At 30.3% G+C, this 27,190-nt stretch overlaps 4 protein-coding genes and 1 pseudogene across 6 annotated transcripts; 1 reads left to right on the top strand and 4 right to left on the bottom strand.

The window, feature by feature from the left end:
- Nucleotides 1–3,050: 3,050 nt before the first annotated feature.
- On the bottom strand, nucleotides 3,051–4,894 carry LOC145754537 (poly(U)-binding-splicing factor PUF60 pseudogene; annotated as a pseudogene).
- A 480-nt stretch (nucleotides 4,895–5,374) lies between these two features.
- LOC145755230 (uncharacterized) lies at nucleotides 5,375–7,534 on the top strand. Its single transcript, XM_082571455.1, has 5 exons — nucleotides 5,375–6,186; nucleotides 6,310–6,418; nucleotides 6,494–6,884; nucleotides 6,983–7,060; nucleotides 7,166–7,534. Exons 1-5 carry the CDS (start codon nucleotides 5,433–5,435, stop codon nucleotides 7,325–7,327), a joined length of 1,494 nt encoding a protein of 497 aa, XP_082427581.1. The 5' UTR covers nucleotides 5,375–5,432; the 3' UTR covers nucleotides 7,328–7,534.
- Nucleotides 7,535–7,868: 334 nt separating this feature from the next.
- On the bottom strand, nucleotides 7,869–9,952 carry LOC145755389 (speedy protein 1-A-like). The gene is made up of 8 exons (XM_082571614.1): nucleotides 9,830–9,952; nucleotides 9,246–9,388; nucleotides 9,020–9,167; nucleotides 8,695–8,866; nucleotides 8,401–8,573; nucleotides 8,167–8,338; nucleotides 7,952–8,081; nucleotides 7,869–7,891 (listed from the first exon to the last, which is right to left on the bottom strand). Exons 1-8 carry the CDS (start codon nucleotides 9,892–9,894, stop codon nucleotides 7,869–7,871), a joined length of 1,026 nt encoding a protein of 341 aa, XP_082427740.1. The 5' UTR covers nucleotides 9,895–9,952.
- Nucleotides 9,953–10,154: 202 nt separating this feature from the next.
- LOC145755077 (cell adhesion molecule DSCAM-like) lies at nucleotides 10,155–18,318 on the bottom strand. Of its 2 annotated transcripts, none has more exons than XM_082571278.1 (21): nucleotides 18,180–18,318; nucleotides 16,032–16,290; nucleotides 15,584–15,741; nucleotides 14,994–15,131; nucleotides 14,691–14,855; nucleotides 14,381–14,552; nucleotides 14,145–14,257; nucleotides 13,924–14,049; nucleotides 13,677–13,847; nucleotides 13,423–13,597; nucleotides 13,204–13,340; nucleotides 12,904–13,100; nucleotides 12,631–12,766; nucleotides 12,448–12,549; nucleotides 12,266–12,372; nucleotides 12,066–12,200; nucleotides 11,860–11,992; nucleotides 11,633–11,784; nucleotides 11,505–11,556; nucleotides 11,336–11,422; nucleotides 10,155–11,258 (listed from the first exon to the last, which is right to left on the bottom strand). In XM_082571278.1, the coding sequence occupies exons 1-21, from the start codon at nucleotides 18,238–18,240 to the stop codon at nucleotides 10,288–10,290; spliced, it is 3,747 nt and encodes a 1,248-aa protein (XP_082427404.1). In that variant the 5' UTR covers nucleotides 18,241–18,318; the 3' UTR covers nucleotides 10,155–10,287. The 2 variants fall into 2 exon arrangements, with proteins under 2 accessions (XP_082427404.1, XP_082427405.1); XM_082571279.1 differs by having other exon boundaries at nucleotides 11,860–11,989.
- Nucleotides 18,319–22,368: 4,050 nt separating this feature from the next.
- Nucleotides 22,369–26,852, bottom strand: LOC145756016 (exostosin-2-like). 2 transcript variants are annotated; one of them, XM_082572237.1, is made up of 12 exons: nucleotides 26,536–26,852; nucleotides 26,211–26,378; nucleotides 25,669–26,031; nucleotides 25,426–25,558; nucleotides 25,104–25,346; nucleotides 24,759–24,942; nucleotides 24,341–24,542; nucleotides 24,177–24,273; nucleotides 23,931–24,097; nucleotides 23,605–23,790; nucleotides 23,394–23,539; nucleotides 22,369–22,492 (listed from the first exon to the last, which is right to left on the bottom strand). In XM_082572237.1, exons 1-11 carry the CDS (start codon nucleotides 26,778–26,780, stop codon nucleotides 23,401–23,403), a joined length of 2,127 nt encoding a protein of 708 aa, XP_082428363.1. In that variant the 5' UTR covers nucleotides 26,781–26,852; the 3' UTR covers nucleotides 22,369–22,492; nucleotides 23,394–23,400. The 2 variants fall into 2 exon arrangements, with proteins under 2 accessions (XP_082428363.1, XP_082428362.1); XM_082572236.1 differs by lacking the exon at nucleotides 22,369–22,492 and having other exon boundaries at nucleotides 22,701–23,539; nucleotides 26,536–26,851.
- Between the last annotated feature and the right edge of the window lie 338 nt (nucleotides 26,853–27,190).

Below are 27,190 nucleotides of genomic sequence, written 5' to 3'. Positions count from 1 at the left end.
TTTTAAAGGAAAAATTTTTTCGTAAAAAACTTTTAAACAAAACAGCTTTCATTATATTAATAAAACGTAAAAAATGTGTATGTTTAAATATTTAATAGACAGAATAATAATAACAGTGTAATATATATGCCAATTACGCTTTTTTCGTATAATCTAAACCACTTTAAATTCACACATTTATTACCACAAATATTTAAAGTATTACTTGAATATACCATTCAAATAAAGATCAAGTGCAAAAAAAATGTTATTGTATTTCTACGTATTAAAATTAATATCTTATTGTTTATCTTATTTTTTAAAGGTTAGTTTATTTACTTTTACTGAACATTTACATAATACAAACTATATTTAAATTTTGTCTAGGAAAACTACAAATCGATTATCGTAATAAATTTGCTGACATTTACTATAGTATAAACACTGTACAGTATATGCTAATTTTTTAAACCAATAATTAATTTCGCATTTAAAAATCTGATAAAGCTCCGAATTAAAGTTTAAAAATATACAAGAAACAAAATGTTAAACTTTTGGTGGTTTAGTTTTTAAAACATTTTAAGCCAACGAAAAAAAAATTATTTTAATGTTAAATTTAATAAATACTTTACTTTAAATAATTAAAATTAAACGAATACTTTCCCATCTGTGCAACTGAGTTTAAATTTTTTTAATTTTCATTATTTAAAAATTTATGTACCGATTTTATTAGGGTACAATATTGCGAAAACAATTTCTTTTCTAGCTTAACATAACTCTATTAACATTTTATATAAATCTGTCGCAACTTTATAATGATACTGTTTACCAATCCTTGAGTTATTGGCTTATATACAATCTACAAATGTGAGATACGTGAAATGTTATTTGCTATTATCCGAGGATGGTTACATTTTCTTCAAATTTCGGTAGTTGACCTTTAGCTGCAACTCAACAATAAAAACAAAAGTCTTATACAACATACCACATTCATTCGTCATCCACTTGCCTATTAATCTAACCTCTTATTACGACTAACCAACCAGCGTGAATAATCCGACTTGTGACTGCTGCGCACTCTTTAACACAAACGTCATGAAGCTGATGATGTCATGACCGCAAATTTCGAAGTAAATATTGTTGTTTCTCGGGCCAGGTATATAAAACCACACTTTGCCCTACTACAAGGACCAAGTCACGAGTCGAAAGTTTCCTAACCCCGGGCGCTGTAACCAGAAAAACAGGATAGCGAAATTAGAAAACCGTTTAATGAGTTCCGGATCGATATCAAATCAAACCTGATATGTCTGATGCTCTAAAGGCCTTAATAAGCCAATTAACACTGGCCCTTTAACGACGCACCGTTAACTTCATGTTTTTTTTGCAGCAATGACAGACTGTACATTCATTTTTAAAGGTCAGTTGCCTTGCTTTTTTAATTACATCAAACTTGAACTTTAGTTCCACGCGTGGGTTCAGCAACGTGAAATACCAGCGTTTTAAGTGATTGTAAAGCAATATTTTGGCTTTGTGTTCCACGAATTTAAAAACAATTCTTTTTAAATGTTAAACGTGACCTACTGATAGCAATTAGGTCAAATTATATAGCCCGCCAAAAAAGTGGGCGTAGGCAGCAGAACCTGTTCAAGAAGACGTTTAATATCCTCCATGTAAAATATTTATTTATTTAGGTGCAAGTATTTTTGTAATCGCCGATACGGTCTTGTGTTATCGCGTTACCTTCTCACTTCTTGACAGCTAGAATAATACTCAACCATGCTGGCGAATAAACAAATTAACTTACGAGACAGTTACAATATTTAACTCAAAAATCACTTACAAAGTGTTCCTGTTAGCTTTTAAAATAAAAAATAATTTTTGTGGACTTTACAAATTATTATTTTAAAAATAAGTTGAACAAATTAATATATGGGCCTCGGTTATTATTCAGGGTTCATAAGCAAAATAAGCATGCATTTACTATTTCGTGAGTAGAATTAATTACAAGTATTAATTCTAATAGATGAACCGTAATTATATAAGTTTATAAAGTTGGTAATAATGTTATATAAACCTGAATTGTGCTTTAAGGCAAATTATAAAATTACACCGATGTCAAAAAATTTTGCTGATCTAAACTCTAGGGACATCACGGGGCTAAAAATAAATAAGTTAACAACGTATTTCCGAGAAAAATCACCTGCTTGTATTTAAATTATAAGTAGTAGCTAATCACTTTGACTTGCAATAAATTCCTTTACGAATTTAGATTTAAAACGAAACCGGATTGGATTAACCAGTTTTGCGACAATAAACAGCCTTCGTAACGTCGCGAATTCAAGCTCTAGCGTAAACAATTTCTTAAAGTAACACTCTCGCGTAAACAGACCTCGTATTGTTTATAGAACTTCAGCAAGACAGAATTCTTGTGGTTAAAAATACATTGAAGTACTTAAGACTCTGCAGTCGTTGTTTATTTTCCTTTACCTGTTCCACGCCTTAGATTATCGCGAAATATACACAACCAAATCGCGTGGTTTCGAATGCGATTAAGTGGTACATGAAATAAATGCAGCGTAGATACAGAATTTGTAAACACTACATGATATTGCTATTCTTATGTTATTTAGTGAGTCATGCAAGTTTAAAGGGTAAGTGAACTGAAAAAACTAAAATGACCTACGATATTTTATGCACTTGTTTACAATTACATTCTTCACTTACTTTTTAAACAAAATAGTTTTATGAAATAACCCTAAGACGAGTAGTTTCTAAATGGAAATTGCCAAATGAGTTAAAAATAGTATATATATATATAAGATAATATTAGGCTATTACATTAACGTGGTTTAATTAATTTATTATAATTAAAACGGTATGGAAATACCAGTATTGCCAAAGATTGAATTAAAAACCCACGGCTGTGAAGCGCAATAATTTGCAACACGACCAAGCGATTTCTATTGGTAACCCACCAACTTGGATAAAAAACAGCATAGAACACGTCCTTAACTAGACTTTATAAAATATTTTAACAAACTAACCTGTTAAGTTGCATTCCTTGGCCAATATAACTTTATAAAAAAAAACTTTTATTTGGTAAGTTTTATCAACGATATTTTACTACAGTACTTAGCAAAGCCGTTAAAAAACCTTACCAAGTCAAATCAATAGCGAATATTTAAAAAATTTGTAGTACAATCATATGTTAACGCGGTCTTACAATATTTTTAATTTGCAACATGTGTGTTTTTCCCTCTTTGTATGTGAATAATATTTACACAACAATTAGAAACAATACAGTTTTCTTTCTTTGTAAGATCATTTAACAATTCAGTGTTTAAGAAATAAAAATTACAACTAAAGCAAAAATTAACCACTTAAATCATTATGATTAAATTTTTCTTGCGAGAAAATGTCTGCTTGTATTTTACGACCTCCGAACCATCGTCCATTCATAGCATCGACTGCTTTAGCGCAATATTGAACTTCTTTAAATTGTACAAAGATCTTCACTAACACAACAGCATTCTCTTCTTCACTTTGTTTCTCTTGATAAATGATCACCCGATCCACGGGACCACACTTTCCACATTCTTCCGTGACTTCCGACTCCAACATTTCATCTATATCCTCAAGATCAACCATGTTTCGGAGGACCATGACTTTAGACTCTTCTTTTCTCATCAGTTTTTGCATCACCATATGTCTTGCTTCCACCCCTGAAAGTTTCATGTCTTCTTGAGCACTTAGTGTATTTGGAAGCTCCATGTTTTCCTTGGCCTTGTTCGAAAGAGGAGCAGGTTTTGAAGCTATGGATGCGGGCAATTGTGCTATTCCAGGAGGGGGAATGTTTGGAGCTTGACCTCCTAGAGTAGGAGTTGCGATCCCGGGAGGTGGAATCCCTAATCTGGAGGTTGGATTTGCAGCTGGAGTAGCAGTAGCCATTCTGGTTTGAAGAACAGCAGGTGGTAATCCAATATTGATCACATTTGTTGAAATTCCTGAAGTACCTGATGGGTTATTATTAAATGAACTACCGGCTGGTATAATTAAACCAGCTGGGGCAATTGCTTTGCCTACTCGTAAATATTGACCACCTAAATCAAATAAGTTCATCGACGATACAGCATCGTTAGCTGATTGTAAGGCATCAAATTCGACAAAGCCATAACCTTTATGTTTTCCCGTAATTGGATCAGCAACTAGGGTGCATGACAGTATGTTTCCAAATGCTGAAAACACAGACTTTAAATCCTCTGTGTTTAAATCACAGTGAACTGAGGACACATAAATCCGCTTGGCCAGTTTTGATTCATCAAGTAGTAAATCAATAACAGGATGACTTTGTGGCATGTTGGCAGGTCTTCCGACTTTAATTGATCTTCCTCCAAGCATCACTCCTCCCATTTGCTCTAGGGAAAGTTGTGCAGCTTCCGGACACTCATATTCAATAAAAGCAAATCCTTTATGTTTTCCAGTGATTGGATCAAACGACATATTAAGTGATTTGAAAGGTCCGAAAGGTGAAAATGCATTCCTGATAATTTCCTCTTTTAAATCATAATAAATAGATCCTACATACACTCTACACATTAGCACTAAAGCTTGTTGTTTTTGCAGAAACATATTTTCTCCTGCAAGACCGATACCCATAAACGGCATTCCAGGCAAGCCAGGCATTGCAACTGGAGCACTGACATTTTCCATTGCTTGTTTTGCCTGTGACTGTTGTTTCATTAGAACATACTTGACACTTTCTTGCATGGCATATTTTTTTGCCTTTGCAAGTTTTTCTTGCTCTTCCCCTGATAAAGCGTAATCCTCTAACTTGGCTTGTGCCACGCTTGCAGGAGGGGTTGTCACAGCAACGGTTGTCATATTATATTTTTATATAGTTATATCCTAAAAGTCTTCACGAAACTAAACAATAAATGATGAACACATGTGTAAAAAACGCCTTTGTTAGTTTTCTTTTAAACATACATTTACAGTTAAACCCCTTAAAAAACGTCAAAAAGTTACAAACACGTTAATAGAATTAATACAACCTGACTATTTCTCCTTGTTTTTCTCAACAACAAAATTTACGAAAACACAACGACTGCATGTTATTTATTGCTCTTTGCCGCCGTTTGACGGTTATATAGAAAGGTGAATTAACAATTTTTAAAGTTTATTGATTTTTAAAGCTAGTGTTACATAAATTTAGGCAATGAAGTCGTAGTTTCTGAAAAAAAATTTACTACTAAATTATAAACAACGAAGACGCAAGAACTTGAATAATTTTGTACGATTCTATCTTAATAATAATCAAACTTGTTTCGCTTGATCAGCGTTTGTTTTTATTTACGATTTACCATCGAAAAAATTTTTTTTTTGTAGTTGTAAAGATTAGCAGCTATGCCTTTGCGGTTTACCTTTAAAAAGTCGATATTTAATAACTGATAAAGATGTCTAGGGACATACTCGACGAAGATTTTAGTTCAGACGAAGATATTTTAGAAATTAGAAGCCCGTTTATTATAGAAACACCGACATATTCTCACGACTTTTCTAGCAAGTTAAAACGAAGACCACTGTGGTCACAGGAAAATGAAAGCAACACATCTATATTTCTCCAGGGATTCGGAAGATACAAAACTCTTGCTCCAAAGTCATCAAAAAATCGATTTCCAGACGTGTATGTATCACCCAGAAAAGAAAAATCCTTTTCAAAACACAGATCCAAAACGTCATCTTCAACTATCTTGGACATTTCTGACCCCTTAGTTATAAACAGCAGTAATTCATCAGACAATATTTCAATTATTTCTGTAGATAGTGACAATATTAATACATCAAAACCAAATGAAATAGTTGATCTAACAGACTCAAACAAATTTCAATCGAAAAATGGCAATCATAGAAGGGAAAAATTAGATTTTAACAGTGAAAAAGTTGATTTAACACAACCAGAAGCAAGTAACTTTCGATTTTTTGATCAGTTTCCAACTACAATTAGTGATGATGAAATTACAAATAAATCCAGAAAAAAATTTGAAAGTAAAAAAGTGTTTGAAACCGAATTTCCCAAAACCTTCGAGTCATTTCACACAAAAAATAAAGAAAGTTCAACAGAAGACGAAGATGACCTTGTTATTATTTCTTCATCTGATCAACCAACATCATTATTAACATACTGGGATATCAATACCACTGTGGACAGTAAGTAATTGCAACTATACATCTATATTGATTTTTAATTTAATAATATTGTACCACCATGTGAAAAATCTCGGAAGATATTTTCCCCCTTTATAGAATAATTATTTATATTATTGTATATAGATATGGTTCATAACACTGTTTTATCTGATCCTGATGCAGTTGACAACCTTACAGGAAAACAAGTTGCAAAAAGATTAAAAAATCTATACAACACCGACTTTAAAGACAGGTTTAAGAGTCTTTCACTGAAAGTAGATATATTCATCTAAGTGTATGCATGTTCACCCTTTTGTTCATTTTTTAGAATGAACGATATTACCAACTGTTTAATTCGAGCGAAGAAGAAATACAAGAAATCAATCGAAGAAAATTTAGAAGTCGTGCCAGGGATTCGAACCTCAGATCTTCAGACATTGGAACCAGGAGAGTGGTTGAATGATGTGATAGTGAACGAATATTTTAAACTCTTAGTCCAGGCAAAGCCTGAAGTTTGTACATTAAGCAGCTTCTTCTATGATGAGCTTATAAGAAATAAAACAGCAATGCTACCAGAGACTTGGATCAAGAAAAAGTGGATTTTTATTCCACTTTGTTTAGACAATCATTGGAGCTTATTAAGCGCAAATTTACACGAGCATAATTTGGTTATTTACAATTCTATGACTCCAACCGGAGCAGAAAAAGAAGCTGCAACAGTAAGTAAAAGTAACACTTTCTAGCCTAAACCTAACGAGTTAAGAAAGAAAATCACATCGAATTTAATAAACATTACACAATATCTGTTTTTTTTCAGATTATAATGGCAAGTTTACAAAACTACTACAATGAAGTCAAGCGTTTAAACACTGTTTGGGATTTTAAGTATCAGAAGGTAGGTTGTGATTTTTTCATTAGTAAAGTTTAAATAACTTTGAAAATTAAAATTTATATAAAGATTAGTAATTAAAATGGTAATTATTTAAACCATGCTTTTAAGGACTTACCACGGCAAGAAAATGGTTATGACTGTGGTGTTTACGTTTGTATGTTTGCTAGAAAAATATTATACCAACTCTCGAGTAATATCCCGCCAGAGAATGTTACAAAATTTCGAGAATGGATAAAACATGAACTTTTAAGCGGAAAGTTAACCGTATAACATACAATAAATTTTAGTTATTTTTTGCGGTGTTGCTTTTCAAATAAGAATTAAAATGTTATTATTTTTGTTATATATAACTTATATTATTTATTTTCTGCATTTTTTCCCATTTTTGTTAAGTTCTTATTTTTTTTAAACCTTGAAGTAATTTAATTAAGAGGGTTTGTCTGTGAAAATAAATTTCAAAATAAATAAACGAAAAACTTAAAAAAAGCTGTTTAGTAAAATGTAAAAATAACTTTATTTAGTAATAGTTGTCAAATAAAAGTATTAAAAAACAAAAATCAATATCAAAATTACCTATGAAATATTAACTAGTAAGAACAAAAATAAATATTAGCTGATAAGGAAAATATTTAAATTTGATCAATGAATATTCAATTATTTATTTTTTCAATAAATTATAAAGTGAAATATTAAAAATAAATGTAAATAACCTTAACACTAATTAATGGATAATAACAAAAAGAAACACCAACTCTCAAACTAGATAACAAAAACCTTTTCTTTTTTATTTCCATAATTTTTTTTCTTCGATTTAACACAAGTTATCTCTCAGTTCTATAACAAAAATTCAATTTAATATTTTTTATTAATTAAAGCAAATATCTTAATCCTTACTTTCCATGTCGAAACTCGATTCCTCATCAGAAGATTTGCTTGTATTTAATGTTTTTCTGTTGCAAAAAATAACCCTGTGATTCGTTAAACTAGAAAGATGTTTACGAGCTTTGCGAGCTGGTTTCGTCACCTATTTTTTGCAAAATATACCAATTAAAATGGTAAGGAATTAAAACAGTTTTTAGTATAATGCGAAAAATAATCATAGACTTAACCTGATTAGCTGATTTCTTTACCAATTTTACTGCAGAGTTTTGAGTTGGTTTTTGATTAAAGTAATCATCTGGGGAAGAATCTGTCGTAGAAATACTTAAAACACAATTCTCTTCAAACACATTGCCATCCCCTGGCTCAATAATTTTACTATCACCAAAGTCTGAGTGATACCTACATTTATTGTACAAATTAAAATAGAATAAAATACAGATTTTAAAACTGACCTAACTTACCCACTACTGTTATTAGCTTTTTCACACAAAGTGCATGGTATTGGTGATCTGTTAGGTCCTCTTGGAAAAGGTTCTTTTTCATAACAACTTTTGTGGTATGAGCGTGTTGCACCACCATGTGGTAAGTTACGCTCTCTTGTCCATATGTAATGCCCAGGATTAATCCGCATTACCTAAAAAGCTGATTTTAGCTTCATGTTCTACTCATATCTAAGTGCTGATAACTTATAAATGAATTTTGTAATCTTGTAAGCATATGATCTTTCTAGTTTTAACTTCAGGTCAGTTTATTACCTCCTCACAACACTTTCTGCTGACTGCAGCCCTAAACTTCATTCTAACCCACATCTTATCTCGAAGAGCTAAAAACCCTGGGTATAAGTCTCTCCATTGCCTTCCTAATGCCCATGGAAATATCTCATATTTGTAATCTTCTTCGTCCTCTTCCATATCATTTGCCAAATACCTGATTTTATTTAACTCTTAACTGTTATTAGTATTGTATAATTGTACAGAAACAATTAAACTAGCTTATTACATTATAATTTCTGTTAGAACCCAACAATTCGGCATAAACATAAAATAGAGCCTTAGAGTAACTTTTTTTTCTTTTACTTACAGAGCTACGAAGAAGTTCTTTTTAGTGTATTCCTTCACATTGTATCGTGCACGCTTAAAATAGGCAAGCACCATCGCAAGTAAATGATTATCAGAAACACGATAGCAAGCATCAAGTAATAAAAACTCCTGAATTGTTGAATCATTATCTATAGATAAAAAAAATTGGGCATTTTATATTTCATATAGCCTATACTAAGTTTAAGACTTTGTTGAAATATATTTACCAAATAAACTAAAAAAGGAGTCAATTTCTTGCTGTGAAACACTCAAACAAAATTTATCTTTTGAGCTTTTAGTTTTTTTAGCAATTGGTCCGTTTGTGTCACAAGCTTTTAAAACTTCATTTTGGTATGTTGTGTCATCATGTCTAATACAAAATAATTTTTTAAGTATAAACATATCTCATTTAAATAGTTTGGTATAAACAAGCCTGTCATTTCATTACTTAAACTAGTACTTTTTTTTGTATATATCTTTATCCTCGATGTGGAAAGTCGAATGCGCGACTTAAACATAGAGTAACATCAGTTACTCCGACCCAGTCTCAAGTTGCCTGTGGCAGTTTGGGATACTATATCGAATATAATTGCCTGATAATTATTCTGCTGATTAAGTGCTGGCTCAGTTTAGAGTTTACATTGTTTATAGCCGATAAGCTATAACCAATCCAAAGAAACCAGCTATTTTTTACATTTTTAGGTATATAAAACTATAAGCTACTGGTAAAAGACTGTACTTATATAACAACATATATAAATATAACATATATAAATTTCCATCTGAATTTAATCCTATCTAATATGGGTACCTCAATCTTTTACATCTAGAAGTTGGGTTTAAAGACGTTGTAATTGGTTTGATAACACAAGTCATATCCAGGTAAGGTTGAATAAGGGTGATTGAAAGCTACAATCACACGTTACTCTTTTTTAGGCTTAATTTTGCTGGTTCCGAAACGATTCTGTCATAAAACAAATAAGGATAATCAAGAAAAAGTATATACGTAACGTTTTGGCGTAAGAAAGCTAGCCTATTCAAATAGCTAAAAACAACATTAGGCTCATTTACGAGCTTACTTAAACCTCTGCCTAGCTCATTTTGTTTATTTCAAGTATTTTGGTTTATTTTTTAATCTTTACAAATAACAAAGAATAGAGCAATAGCCTTTTAAAAATGCAACAAAAATGGCGCGAAAATTATCATGAAAACAAATGGTAACGTATCGGTACCTTTTCGGGTACCAGAAAACCACAAATGTTACCAAATTTAAACTAGAGTGTAAGAAACCCCAGAAACATTAGATAAATCGCTGGAAACTGAAGAATGGTCGGTTTTGTGAATTAAATTTCTTCTTTGGTGTTCTTTTTGTAAAAACTTTTTTCTTGGTATGATTTCGGGAGGTTTAAGAAGATATTTCTCTTCCGGACTGCTGTCAGGAGGAGTTAAAAACACGGAGGAACTTCGAGAAGCTTGAAGAACAAAATTTTCGTTAAGTTTCGGTTTTCTTTCCATGGATTCATTATTTAAAGGCGGAGCCTGTTTAAGATTTAAAGACAACGCTTGGTTTGAAGAATTTGATGACGAACTTAGATTTGTTTTAACGGTGTGACGTGGAAATAAAATAGGAACTCCTCTGGTTTCACCAACTGGTTGATTATTTTCGCCAAAATGCTTTCGAATAGAATCCCAACTTTCGGGTTCCATGACCGTAAAGCAACCACTATCGTTTCTTGTCGATAATTTCGTCGGTTCGGAGGTCCCGGCAAACTTTTTGGATTGATCTCCGTTAAGCAAAGTTTCGTCTGAATGCGCTCGCGACCTTTGTCCTTTGTTATCTCTTATGTGAGGCATTGAATCAAAAACTGACCTCCGCAATTTCGATTTTGAATGATATAATGGGTAATGCGTAAGAGAATGCATTCCCTTTTGTTGGTTAGAGTCTTGTGTGTTACCAACAACATTTTTAATTGGCTTGAAATTCGCCTCTCTAGCGGTACTAGAATGTTCGCCACGATTTTGAAACACCCGATCCGGTTTCAGAATTTTTATGACGTCATATGGAGTTCCGTTTTTGGTCAGATGCCAGGGCTGATGAGAGGTCCCTGGTTGAGGCGTAGAGGTTTGGTTAAAATTCACATCGTTTGATGTGTTTTGGAAATTATTTTTGGCTTGAGAATAGGAGGATTCGATTGGGCGATTTCGAGGTGGCAAGGGCGGCTTTACTTCTTCTTTTGTTTCTAGAAAATATAAATTAAGGTGGGTCAAAATATTGTTTGTATTTAAGACCTAACAAAGCTGTAAAAAGAATGCAAACCTGTGTTATTGTTGGATTCAAACACTTTTTTTACTTCTTCGTCGCAGTCAGAAAACGTTGTTGAAAAGGGAAGAGTGTTGGTATCACCTAAACACAAAAATAAAGTATGTAGGAATAACAAAGATTTTCAGCATATAGCTTACTTATAATAGCTTTTTAACAGTTTTACCCTTTTCTTCTTCGCTTGTTTTTCGGTTTTCATTTAACGGCAAAAATACATCCTAAAAATGTTAGCAATTTAATTAACTGTTTACAACGCTCAGGTAAATATTCTAATAATTTTTACGTTATGCTTACGTCATCAAATTCGTTGATAGAATAGGCGAGGTAGGATGCGTCACGCGACGCGGTGTCACGTGATTTCATCGAAGGCATCGTCGACGTTTGGTCACGTGATTTTCTCTCGCATTCCGATTTCTCCAATAAATAGCTGGCGACCCTTTCAGCTTCTGCAAAAAATCGAGAATAATTATTAAAAGATAATATTTTACAAATTAAAATTTATTGCATGATTCAAACGTTACCTTTTATTCTTCTATGTTTCTTTATGTTTTGTTTGCAATGATAATATACAAGCAAAAATCCAAGAATCAAGATGAGCAGAACACCAAGGACCATTGGTAAAATATAGCGCCAGCCTAAACTAAAGTCTTCCTTCTAAAATCAAACAGTGTTAATTAATTTGAATGTCTAAACTGATCTGACATTAGCATAGGCATAATATGCTTACCTTAGCTTTGTCTGGTATTATAAAAGGCGATGAAATTTCAGTCCCATCAATTTGTAAGGTTGGGATTGAATGAATGATTTCTTCACAGCCTACCACGTTACAGGCTGTACTCTTAATCTTATACCAAGCACCAGGCTATAAAGAATAAATAAATATTAATTCAGAACATACTAATTACAGTATTACTGACTGTACTTTACCTTTAGATTTGAAATTGTTTGAATTTGACGGTAATCCAGAATAGTGAGTCCGGTAAATTCGCTGTTATTAATCTTTAATTCGTTGCTGGAAAACTCTAAGGAAATGTCTGTAAAAAAACATTGTTTGTATAATATAACATTATAAAACACTACATGTTTTAGTGAAAATTTGAAACACTAACCTTCAATTTCACATCCTCCATCAAACCAAGCATTTAAGTCAACTACAACCGATGTCTGGTTAATTTCAACAATAAAATCCTTCATAGATGTCAATAACGGGGCTGTAAGGCAAATATTTAAAGAGTAAAAAATGGAAAAACATTAGTTTGGTAATGTATATTATATGTAAAGGTTGTACATACCTTCTCCAATAGTACGACCTATTACTTGATAAGAACTTGAACTTTCTCCAACCAATGTAAATGAACTAACATTGAACTCATATTCGCTACCGCATTCCAAATCGTCGATCGTTGCCGTTATACTAAAAGTTTTGTTCTAAAAAAGTAAAAATATATATAAGGATTTAATTATTAAAGTATTTTGTTATTTTACAAATTATATGTTTCTTAATTAAGCTGCAACAAATTTAAGTAAATAAATATAAGTTGGAAATGTAAGAAAATAAATCTTACGTCTTTGCCAAAGGGTGGGATCGCAATTTCTTTTACCATAACATCTTGTCTTATGCTCGAAAATGTAATTTTGGAATATTTGATGACGTATGCGTTTACAGGTAACCCCCCATTACTTAAAGGAGGATGTATTGATAGTTGAAGAAAGTTTACTCCCCGTTCGTTTATCTCAACTTTTTTGGGTGGCAAAGGTTTTTCTAAAAATATATAAACAATGTATTTAAGATAGTTGGTCCACTTTACATTATGGTTAAAAATGACAACAATTTTTTATTATGGAAAAAATCTTTTTTCACTTACCAATCACAGTTAATTTTGTAGATTTTTGATCTTCTCCATATTCATTATAAACCACACAACTATACGATCCTTCATTTGATTTTTCAACGTTTGATATTGTAAGATAACTTTTTAATTCCATACCTCGCTTACCGACACTAAGAAAAAGCACTTGTAGTTGTAGATCTTAAGTTTATGGTTTAAATCTATTTAAATGTTTTTTTGAAAATGTTTACTTACCTTCGGTATATATTTTGTTTTATTGACAAATTATTTTTGTTTAAATTTAAATTCTTGTCCTCATGGAACCACGTGATATTCAGCTCTCCATCACCACTAGCGGTACAAAATAATTTGACGTCACGATCAGCATAGATTTCAGAACTTGGAATAATGTCGGTGATCTTGGCTGGGGCTTTAAAAATAAAAAAAACTTTAGATAAATATTGAAAAAAAAATTAAATTAGAAATCCTTTTTCTGAAAAAGTTCTTACCATTTACTTCCAATGTCATTCTTTGCGTGACGTCACCTGCGTCGTTTTTTCCCGCGCAAATATAAACTCCTGCGTCATGTTTGGTGACGTTGAATAACTTGACAGAACTGTTTGACGTCATGTTGTCATTGGAAACGTAAATTCCTTTTTCGAGGCTAATAATTGAATTGTCTAAAAAATAAAATAGTTGAAAAATTTAATTTTAATAAAATAAAAAACGCTTTGGTAAAAATTTATAAAAATTTACCTGGTAAAATTCTTGACCACGTGATTACCGGCAGTGGAGATCCCTTTATGACGCAATTCAAGGCAGTGTCACGTGATTCGACGACAATAACGTTATTTTCAGAGGAGTTTACGATGTATGGTGTCTCTATAAAAATATTTTTAATTAGAAATAACGAAAACCTTAGCATCAAATATATGCATGTAAACAAAAGCTTAAACAAGGAACAATGTATAGTTTACCATGCACCAGTAACAATGCTGTCTCCATTGTTGTTCCAGCATTGTTGCTCGCCACACAAGAATAGTTCCCAGAGTCTTCGATTTTTGCATTTTTGATTTGAAGTAAGGAAATTCTACAAAAATATTTTCAAAATTAGAATTTGTTAAAAAAATTTCTTAAAAATCGTTGGTGCAAAGAAACAATATTACAACAAACTTTTCACTTGTATAAATTAAATAATATTTTTAAAATTTACATGTCCCCCATAGTTGTTATCGAAGCTGAATTTTCATAAATTTTTATCCCGTTTTTCATCCAGAATATTTTAGATTTTGGTTCACTTCTTCCTAAAGTACACGTCATCAATACGTAGCCTCTGACGTCAGGTTTTTGAGGGGTAATTACTAATGACTCAATTTGGGGCAACTCTGTAAAAAATATTTTAATTTTTTTTTAAGTTTTTAAATTGTGATCTCTATGTCTAATTTTAAAATTTTCAAGCACAAAAAGTTGTTTTAAATATAGATTGTTTTCAAACATATTCGCAACTCTTGTATATTACTTACCTTGGACTTTCACGCTGCTTATTTTTGAAATAATATTTCCACTAAAATCTCGGACCTCACATTTATAAAATCCTGAATATGTTGTTGTAATATCATGAATATTTATCTCATGTTGATCGTTGATTGATATCCTGTTGTTTGGGAGTACTGGAGACCAACTTAAATCTAAAATTCAACAAAATTATAAGTAAATTATAGCGTTCTTTAGTGGTACATTAAACTAACTACGAGTATTTTGCAAAAAATCCCCAAAAAATTCTAAAAAATTTTAATAATTTTTTTTTAATTTGCAAATATTTTTACCTTTATTGTCGCTAAACGATGCAAAGTACCAAGTTAATGTTTGATAATCATCATCACCTAATAAAGAACAAGGTATAACAATATTGTCACCTGACGTCACATTTTGATCTGGTGTGTTTCTTATAGATAAAATTTCAGCTAAAAAATAATTTAAAAAAATTAAAAAATTAAAATGATTTTTTCTAAATCACAGATCGTCCCAAAAAACATGTTTTTTTAAAATTTAAAAGAAAAAAAACAACAACATTTACATTAAAATCGCTACAGAAACTTTTATTTTGTAACCGCTGTTTAATTGGATAAAATTTCGAATTAAAATGTCATCCGGGTTTATGACGTCACGATTCGATTTATTGTGTTACACTTTCGTAACAATGGGTTTCAACGTCACAATGCATTAAAAAAACAGTCATAAAACTAATAGGAAACCGACATAATAGAAAACAGAAATTGGTAAAAAAATAATAAATAAAAACTTTTTTACAAATATATCACTTTGCTGACTCAGCTAATTGAATTTTTTTCATTAATCAGAGTTCTTACAAATATAAAAATAAATATTTCAAACTGAGGATAAACTTAAAAATTACCTTTTACGATGATTGTAACGTTTCCTGTTTTTCGTTTTCCATTTTCGGTTAGAGTTGAACAAATATAACTCCCTCCGTCCTGCGCGGTTGCATTACGTATGCTGACGTAACTTATGACGTCATCACTGTCAGGGTCGCGAAAGTACCCCGTTTCATAACTAAAAAAGGTATTAAATTTTTTTTTTTAAATAATATTTTATTGCTAGGTATAGTTATATTTAAATAAGCTATTTGTAAATATTATTTGTAATTCTCAGGAGACCTGTTTGTGTAATTGGTTAATTGGTGAAATGTTTGCTAAGCATGTTTAAAAGTAAATATACTTTGATGCAATAGTGTTAGTTAAGATCAAATAAAATAAAGTTACATTCAATTAACCTAAGCCCCAAGCAGATCTTATCATTTAAAAGTAATTATTAAAGCATTTTTTTTATAAATGTTTAATTACCTTTTAAAATTAAAATTTGAATTCGAAATTTCTATGACGTCATTATCCGAATTTACAAGAATTTTTAACCCAATTTGAGGCAAATCGACGTCGAAGAAAACCCCGTAATTTCCATCATTTTTAAGTCGTTCTCTGTCACGTAACCACGTGATTGATGATGTCACGTCGGTTGCTAAGAAACGACATTTCAGAACGAAATCGGACCCAGGATCGATTACTTGCGATTTTTGTGAAGAAATTGTTGTTAGTTGATTCCCATCTATATAAAAAATCAATTTCAAGTTAGAAAAAAGGTTTTCAAAATATTAAAAATAATTAATTTAAGGAAAATGTTAAATTAAAGTAACAGTAGACGTATTTTGCATTAAGATCCAATTACTATGGGTTATAGTTTTTGGCCAGTATATCACTTGTTACATGCTTTAAAATTAGAATTTTGAATTCCAATTATAATTAACTCACCTAAGGCGGAATAGAAAAATAATTAAAAAACCTTAAATTTACAAAATGTTTGGCCTATTGTTCAACCCTTACCAATGCAAACACAAGAACGAACTTGCAACCAAACTGAAACACAATTTTCACACGCCGCTACATTTTCCCTTTACACCCAGACTTAATTGTCACTTGGTATGCGATAAAAAGGGCCCATACTGGGAAAACATATCACGTTGCAAGCCCCCAAAGTTTTTACTACGCACATGCCGCATTCAGACCCAAGCAGGCATGTCACGTGCTTTGTTTAGGGGGTAAGTGCCCCCAAGCCCAGAAATAACCCCAAAATTTTGCGTGTAATTTTAATTTTTTGAACCCTTTTTTTTAATAACATGTTGTTTTATTTTATTTTTAAAGCATTTTAATAACATAAAAATTAAATAAAAAAGATTTATATACAGTTATTTTATTGTCTAAACTACTAAATGTAATGTTTATGTAATTTAAAGAGAACACACCAATATTTTTTTAACCATTTGTCATAACCAAAAATATCAAAAATATAATATTACAACCTAAAACATATAACCTATACCATGACCGTGAAAGTGATTGTTTACATCATACAGAATCGCGGTTACTCTATTATGACGTAATCTATTGCGACAGAGCGTAGTAAAAAGTTTCGCCATATTTGATAACAAGGGCCGTCAATAATTCAATGTTCGTTTGAAATTAGATAATTACTTATATTCGCAATAAAAAAAAGTGTGCCCATGATTTAATCTAACTAATTACCTAGTGTATTTTTAGCAATAATTTTTAATTTATTTAGTCTTAATATGTAAACGAAATTTAATAGAATTCCTTTACTAAATGTGTTGCATATTTATGGTAATATTTTATTGTTTATTTTTTTTTGCAAAGTATATATTACAAATCTCTTAATACTTTTCAAATAGTTATAAACACATGTGTTTTTTAAATATAATCCCAACATATGGTCTTATATAAATATGTCGTTAAATTTAAAGTTTTAAATTGCAGAGTAATTTGTTCGATTGTTTTAAAAGTGTTTGCAGCAAAATTGTAATCGTTGTGATTAATTATTGATATTTAAATAACAACGATTATACCGCTATTATTTTAAAAGAAATTTAAAAACTAAAAAAATAGAGTTTTTGACAAAACAAAAAAATTTAAAAAAATATTTATGCATGAAAATTTAATATATTATATTATATCTTTAGATAAAGGTTAGCTGTAAAAATTTTTCAAAGTCAGGGTTTTAAATAAAGAATCCCACTTGAAAAGCACGTTTAAAAATTCTTTTATTCAGGTTTAATTAATCTATAACCGCCGACAATTCCTGCTTTCTAAAAATCCATATTTCCAATTTCCAAACAACAATGGTCTCACAATTAACGTCGGTTATCAATTTTAAGTCCGACAAAAACACTAAAATTATTGAATTTTGCTTCTCTCGGTGGACTAATAACCGAGCCATGTCAATATGTTCTATCATAATAAAACATAAGCCATTGATTGTCCTTTTTTGACGTCATAATTCCGCTAGGAGTGACGTAATTGGTGCGATACGGTGGTTGTATTTTAGATCAATAAGTATTAAAACATAAAACATGTAAATTACACACGAGCAAGTAATGTCTTAATCAATTTTCAAATATTAAAAATTTATAAAAACACTCTTACTTGTTAATATGATAAAGCAGCCAATCAGAATCGTTGTCCTTATCACGTGACTCGTATCCATAATTTAATTGGCTAATTTCGCTTATTACATCACAGTCTTATTTTACGTTAAAATTTAATAATAATCTAAAAATAAAATAAATTTTGTTAAATAAAAAAAAAGATCTTCTGTACTGAACCTAGGTATTCGTGCTTGCCTATGACGTATGATTACGTAATAATCGGATCGGAAATTCCATTCCTAATTTGAAGTAATAGAAAGAAATAAAAATAATATCCGAAATTAAAACAACCGCATCGTTCGATAATGTTGAATAATTTAAAGTCACCGATTCAATTAAACCTGGATCTAATACATATAACAATCTCTATGTTTATTATAAATAACTCTACAATGTAACATGGTAAATTATTTAAAATAAAACAGTTATAAATCCACCTTAACATTCGTAATTTTTTTACCAAAAATTTGTCTAAAGAATATATTTTGTATATTAACAGTTCGGCCATAAATCACCAAAATGCCGTTGACCTTTCTTGATTTCTCGCCAAATTGATTTAAAATAGACCACGTTTTTTATTTATATTTTTAAATATTTAAACCGGAAACAGATATTGATTAAATAAACATTGTAACAATAGATTTAATGAAGACAAATGTAAACAACGCGCACTATCTTAAAAATAAACGATCAATCTTAGGATTTAATATAAATTTTTAGTTCTACTAAATTTTAACAATATTTCTTGTACCAACTATTAAGTCAAATTAACCAGACCAAAACATATATCTAAAACAGTCAATATTTTGCCTTTAATAAAACCTAACACATAATACCCTCATTCTAATAACTCGTACATTTTATATTAAGCCTTTAACACTTTTCTCCCTATAAATAATTAATTCAATATACATCATCTTTAATCTTATTCGGAATCGAAAATTAATTGAAAACGAAATTTGAACTTTATAAAAAAATATGAGTAGGCTTTCAAATATGAATGGTATGAGGTCTTAATTGTTTAAAATAGCCCACGTTTAACATTTTGTTTAGGCAAAGTACTTTGTAAATAAGAATTTAAAACATTTAACATATTTTCAGGTGTAAAATTCTTTGTAATTTTTTTAATTGTCAAGTATAATGCCGGTTGTAAAATTTTTTAAATTTATGACAATGCATATTTATATAGTCATCAAAATGAAAGCAATTGTTATAATACAAAGGCAAAATGCAACGTGTTATTTGTACAATGCATTTTATAGCAAATTTATTATTTATTTTATGCAGTAAATGCTGTTTAACTTAAAGCCTATATTCTAATATTTTAAAGCTACTATTTGATAGAATAGCTTTTTTATTTATTTCTAAATACGTAATACGTTTATTTTTAACCGTGAAGTGCTGGTTTTGATTTACAATACTAACAGAAATCTTATCGGCAAACATACGAAATTAAGCAATGCATTTCCTAAGGTTTTTAGTCCATTGCACCATCAGGCTAGACATCTCTTATTGAACTAATATTAACTCAACAATTACAGGATAGCCTAACCAAATTACCATTACGTTATACTCTCTATAATCAATTAAAACAAGTTTCGTAATAAACTTTCTATTAGTATAAATGACATGTCAAAAATCTTTCGTATTCAATGTTTTTATAAAGGTGATTTTATAAATTACTTTTACAAGAACGAAACTAATGTCAATTAACTGATAACTTACTAAAACAACTTTTACTTTTATACACTCTTAGTTATATATTAATAATTAGCTTCGTTATCGCTTACTTATTGATTTACCGGTATAGATAATTTATCAATATCACTTTCAAAATTAATTTTACCATATAAGCTCTTATTGTTGATTATCTTAATATAATGTTTACATTCACTGTTAACTTTCCTATTCTTTAAAAATCCTTTTTTTCCTATGGGAACGAATGCATCTGTTACAACCTATTCTCACTGCAGCACCTATAACAGTCTAGCAAGGGCGAAACAATTATAACAGAATTACGACACATTTTTCTTTCCCTTTTTCGCGTTTTTTTTCGCCAGTTGTTCAAATATAAACAAGTGTGGTATCGTATATACATTAGAACAAGATTTAATGTGCTGTTAATAATAGTATTTAGTTTTATGATTGCGGAATTCGAAGCCTATAAACAAGGATATTATCGCATCGTAAAACAAGCGGGCGGAAAATATATAAAAAAATTATTTATATTATTTTTGATCAAATATTTGCAAAATAACATTGATATAAAAAATCTTATAAACATAAGTACCAAACTTTAAACAATATGAACTTGAAATTTATGGCAAAAGGCATGAAAAATCTTTAGAAACCTGTTAAATTTACAGTTCTCATATACAGTCTAACCATATACAGACCCTTTATTTATATACTCTAACCTAGCTTATAATAATCACTATATATCAAAGTTATTATTATTTTATGATCCCGATAATTAATATTGTTTATTTCTGTTGTAGCAGGTACGATTCTCACTGAATTTCTTATTACTTTTACGTCTCCAAAAAAAACCTGTAAACCTAACAGCATGGTTTAATACTTTTTCTAACATTTTCCATATTTTTTTTTTATTTGTCTTGTACAAAAAACAGAATTTATTTATATATAAATAGCGCGGTGCCTGTTTTAGATTCACTTTGCCGACTAATTGCTTAACAACAAACATATTGCTACTACTTTAAACGATAGCGACGCATGGCCACTATATTACAAACGTCTCGTAATTTGTTAATGGACGTTTGTCGAGATTGTGACGTCATATTAAAATACCTTTATGACGAAACAACCGATAGATAATCTATTACCGCGACACAACAAACGATGGATTATAGTCGCGATATATAGGTCACGTGACCCTTGCGAGGAATAAATTATGCATAGCTCTCCCCTTTAATTAAATCTTATTTTTACATCGTGTTATTTTTGGAGCAGATTTTAGGCCTAAAATTTATAATAAAATTTAAATTTTATATTTTTACTAAATTTTGATCTTTTTGACTCAGTTTTAGTTTTTTTTACGTTATTGTTAAATTTTTTTAACGCAATAAACAAACAGATCACGCTAATCTTAGCTAACTTTAAAAATTTGCAATTCTTTCAAGGAGGTCGAATTATTTAACAATACACTTTCGCTGGTAAAATTTTAATCACGGTTCTTAAAGAGTTAAAACACATTTTTTTGTAACTAGCACTACAAACAACAATTTTCCTATTTTTTTCTTTTTATAAAGTTCTAAATCTTAGAATTAAAACACATCTTAGCTCCTCGTCCTTTTTAAAGTTAAGTTAAGTGTGAAAATTGCAGACCGATTTTTATCTGTTTTCGTCAGCTGGAACTAAATGCAAGATTACCTTAAATTCAAGACAATAAAACAGAACCTTAAACGTTATGACCAAGTCCTTGGACTTACATTTAAATCCTTTATAAAAGAAATCAATAAACTGATATTATATACAAACGAATATATTAATTTTTAGTTTATATCGTTAATAATTATCTAATAAAACAGATCCTAAGTGTTATATTTTACTTGTAAAATATCCTGTTTTGCCAGGTCTAAATAAATAAACTAGATCTTAAACTAATGCCACCTGCTCGTCAGTTAACTTAAGCTTTTTACATGAATAAAAAACCGCAATTTCGAATCAAATAAGCGATTCAACTAAAGGAAAAACGAGCTGTAGGCAAATTGTATTAATTGATCGATTGTTTAAGCGAGTTTAACCTAGCCCAAATTCGACTTGTAACTTCATTTAAGCCTTAGGATTACGAAAAACACGGAAATTTTTATGTAATTAAAGGGAAAAGAAATTTAAGCAGCGTTTAGGCGCCGAACGCGTGAAAATCCAAAAGCTAAGCCTAGGCGATTTACCAGAATGCCCAATGGTAAAAACTTACTTACACAAGATTATTTAACATTAAAAATAAAACTATTGCAGTTTGCAATTTTAAAGACAAAATTTTTGATATAAAATTATTTGGTAAATCTTTAATTTTTTTAGTAACCTAAAAAAACAACTCGACAAACGCGCTAGCTTTATAAAATTTGTTTTAATAAAATTTAAAAAAAATTTTCGGCCTTTTATATATTTTTTGAGACCTAAAAGAAAAACAAAATTGTGTGACCTAATTACCAGAAGAGGTAACACACACCAACTGCATTGTGGGAACTTTTAATTGGGTTGAAATAAATGGGCAAGTCTGGTCTTGTCTTGGCAGGCTGCAGACTTGTCTTCTTACAAAGTTTTCTGCCCAAAAATCCTCTTAAAATGCTGAAAAGAATAAATTAAAATTATAAGTTATAAACCTGCATTAAAAGATCTTATATTGCAAAAGAACTTATATTAATCCATAATTTTTAAGTTTCCTATAGCTTGAAGTCAAGGAACACTTGCTACACCACACATGAGGTCGTGGGTTCAATCCCCACTGCTCTCATGCTGTTGCGCCCTTGGGTAAGGCGATATAAACTCCTGCTGGGCCAGTACTTAATCAGCAGCATAATTATCGGGCAATTATAATCTATATATTATCCCAAACTGCCACAGGCAACTCAAGACTGGGTCGGGGTAACTGATGTTACTCTATGTTTAAGTCGCGCATTCGACCTTCCCACATCGAGAATAAAGATACATACAAAAAAAAGCTTTACCTTTTTAACATTTAAATATTTGAAGCTAATGAAAATGTATTAAAACATACTTAATAGGCTTCATTAAAATAAAAAAAAATAGAAAAATTGGGAGACAATAATACTGTGGTCCTACAGAAAAAAGTAACAAAGAATAAAGCATAGAGCACAATATATATACAAGCATATACCCAATAAGCACTGTAACAAATAATATCAAAACAGCATTAGATTTTAATAGTATAACACGAAGACTAATTTTGAAAATAAATTATTGGACATGATTTAATATTTGCTAAAAGTGTAGAACCATATGTGTACAGAAATATTTATAAAAAAAAAAAATCAATTTAATAAAAAAATAACTATCTAATTGTAACTTTTTTTTATAAAATTTATATTTCATAGTTGAAAAACAGTGAAAAAATTTCATTGAAATGCATTTCTGTACCACTTTAGCACAACAACATAAAAACAACATGCCACAAATACTGTGTGGCGTATGGCACTTGATGTTGGGACAAATCAGCTAAGATACCTACTTATTGTTTATAAAGAACCAATGTTGGCAAATTGTTTAAGTTTTTCAGGAAAATCGTCTTTAAATAAAACTGGGTCGGCTCTAAAGTTGACACTTTTTAGTGGAAGCATCCCATAAGCATTCATAAAATGATTCATACAATCTGACCTGTATCAACAAAATTAAAAATTAAAATTTGTTCTTAAGTGGGAATCAAACCCTAGGCCTCTTACCTCTCCACCATGTGCGTTTCGTCAAGTGATAAGCTGCCACCGGTGGCACACTCACTGCACACAAATTTCTTTCTTGGCGTGACCTTAATGGGTGCTTTCCCCGAATGATTACTTGCAATAAAGTTCATGGCTATGTCTTCACAATTCATATGTTCATCCACCCAGTCCTTTATATTGCCTGGCATTCTATTTATGATAAGTAAAAGACAATTATAATAACAATTAATAAGATATAAACTGTACACATTTACTTACCTTTAAAAAAAAAATTTTAAATCTTTATAGAAAGAAAAAGTATTACAGAAAAAAATAAGGCTATCTTTTACTTGTAAGTGTATAAATAGTTGTAGTAGTTATGGTAGAAAGCTGCACCAGTTAGTACAATGGAAATATTATTCTTCCATTCTGATTCATATCTAATTTGGTTATTATCCGTCCATAAATGTAACCTTGGTGGAAAACCAACAACTCTGTCTGAAAACTCACGCCAAACCTAAAAAAAGTATTTTAAAAATTAATCATTGTGTCCAAAAAAAGAACTAAGCATAATTCACCAAAAAAATACAAGTAACCTGATATCCAAATTCAATTTCATCAACAGTTAACATAATTATATCGTCGTCTATTGCTAACACTGCCTCTGTCTGAATCTCAGAGTAGGGGAAAAACCTAAAGAATTAAACATTGGATAAAAAATATACAAACTACATTTAAACTACAAAATAACAAACTTTACCTGTTACTTAGTTTATTTGATTCAGTTTGAATAACTTTCCACTTGTGGTTGATAAATGGCCACTGGTCCAATGGTGGATATGGTTTGTTCTGGTTGTTCCAGACAACCAGTATCATGGATAAACTTTGCACCTCATCGAGTGATAACATAAGTTGAAACAAACTTTGAACTCGATCATAAGCAAGAATAACAGCAGTAAAACCTAAAAAAAAGAAATGTAATATAAAACTAGAATGCTTTAAACAAGTCCCTTAAACATTCTGTTATTTCTATAGGTCAAGTAACCTTTGCTTAAGTACTTTTTAAACAAGTGACACCTAAAATAGCAACCCCCAAAATAATTGGATTATTTGACTTTCCCTAGGTTTTTAAAACAGTATAACTATTTAAAAATGAATTAACTAAAAGAAATTAATACCATCTTCTTTTGGTGAGATCATGGGTAAGAACAGAGGAGGGTTCACACTTATCGATGCGGTTGGCTGATTCCACTCGTCGTAGGAGCAAGTAGATTGAGGATAAACACGATCGTTGATTATTTTTAAAGTTGTTAAGGCAATGGACTTCATTGAGCTAAAATATTTCTCGTAATAGAATTGTACCTTGAAAAAATAATATTTAAATTTAAAAAATTTACAAACCAAATATTTTTAAAACATTATATAGGATTTTAAAATATAATTTGTTGTTTTTTTTATTTTTTTATCCTAAACACATCAATAGTTATATATACATTATTTTGTTATTAAAACTTAAAGTTTACCTGCTTTCTTTTTAATTCAATCTCAGCTAGCGGAATTTGTTTTAAGATGTGCAAAATATTTTCCAAATCTTCCTCTCGGATCGACACAGAAGCTCGCTGCCAGTCAAGGACCTCAGAGAATGGGAGTATGTAACTGTCACACACAAATACAGGGATACAACCCCTGCTCATCGCTTCAGAAAGCACGGATTGTCCCAATCTGTTAGTCGGTAGAATGAGGCAGAAAACACTGTCATCCAAAACCTACAAAAAATTAGAATTTTATTTAAAAAAGAAAAAGTAGAGTTTTTTTTGTAGAATTTAAAATTGTTAACAAATTTACCTGTGGATAGTACATATGTTGGTCTTCACTGTTACATCTCATTCTCTGGATAGGAATATCATCCGGAACATTACGACATTTTTCCAACAACAAAAAATCTGAGTTTTCCCTTGCTAACAATTCTAACTGGGATCTAATAAAAATCATTTTTGTGCTTAAATTTTTTTAATCAATAAGCTGTTTAATTTAGTATGTATATACAAATTAAATTAATTTTTACATTCAATTTTATACAAGTTTTACCTGTATTCATTATGAATATTAATCTGTGATGATACTAATAAATTTGGTCTCAAAAAGTCATCGTTATTCATATTTTTATTCTCCATAAAGCTACTCCTAGCAAGTGGGCTATATATCGGTATACTGACATCAAATTTGATTCTATAAGTCCAACTAGAAAATCCACCTCCTGCTACAATAGCCTTGTCATGGGGAACATCTATAGCAGTGCTAAACTCTGGTGAAGTGCCTGGAATCATGTTAAATATTAGGTTGTTGTGTCCCATGTTCCAGTAGGGTAAACTGGCAAGCACTAGGCCAATTTTTTTGATGTTTAAACCATTTTGGCTGAGTAGATCGATCGCAGGAATAAAAATGCAAGCCCTGCAAGATAATAAGGAAAATTGTAAAAAAAATCTAAAAAAAGGTGCTAGAGATCAATTTTAAATCTAACTTGAAATAATCTTATTACATAAATACATATAGGTATTTATATTTATACATTGTATTCGGCACATTGTATTTATATGTATAAGCAACATCTATTAGCAAAGTTTATTTACTCATTAGGGTCTGAGGTGTAGTAAGGGCTTGTTGCTATTGCATCGTACAACTCGAAAAACTCTCGCGATATTGGTGGCGATATGGAGTCTCGATTTTCGTCCACATATTTTGTAAGAGGATAAAGATAAACCATGATTGTGTTTGGATTATCTTCATTTTGTTTACACCTAAAATATCATTTTTCAAATCTATGTTTAATTTATTTAGTAATATTATATATATATATACAGATAATGCATACTTACAGTAAGAACCTTACCTAGCATCTTAAAACACTAAAATTAAACATATTTTTTTCCTAATTTATTACATTAATGGACTTACCTATAAATGTTGAAGCAATTATACATTTTGCAATTTAAGTCCCTTTTTTCGGGCAGGGGTCCCAACGAAGCATGTAACATCGTTTCTGGCAGATTATTTACTAAATCCAGTTTTAAAGACGACCGTATGCGATCTTTTTTGTTAATATTCTCCGGTGAATGTTGTAGTTTGAGCACCAAGATCAGGAACAAACCGACAGAACATGTTATGATTAAAGTTCGACGGGGTTTAAATTTAAAACCCATCTTTTATTAGTTTTTACCCCTAATAAAAAGTATTAATTATATTTTGTCTTTGTTGGATAGTAGATAGAGTAATTAGCTAACATTTAACATTAAAATATAGATTATATCGTTCCTAAATCTTTGTTTTGTTTCTACGAAAAATAAGATTTTTGTTTCGTTTTTTTGTTTTACACACTTATGTCTGTTCTTCCATTTTAGTCAAAACGTTACATTTCTGAACGACAAACTTTTTTAAAGTTATCCTCGATTTAGACTTTTTTAATTTTTCTAAAAAACGATTTTTTTCGATTCACTTTGCCTACAATTGGGATGTAAATCATATTTTTACTTAATTAATATTTTAAACTGTATTAAAAAGCTATAATAAATTAATTTTCTATTAATATGCAAAGTTAAGTTCTGATTGATTG

Source organism: Corella eumyota, chromosome 6 (assembly GCF_963082875.1).
Source record: "Corella eumyota chromosome 6, kaCorEumy4.1, whole genome shotgun sequence".
Taxonomy (NCBI): domain Eukaryota; kingdom Metazoa; phylum Chordata; class Ascidiacea; order Phlebobranchia; family Corellidae; genus Corella; species Corella eumyota.
The sequence above is the reverse complement of the archived record's forward strand: the minus strand, read 5'-3'. Positions and strand labels throughout refer to the sequence as shown.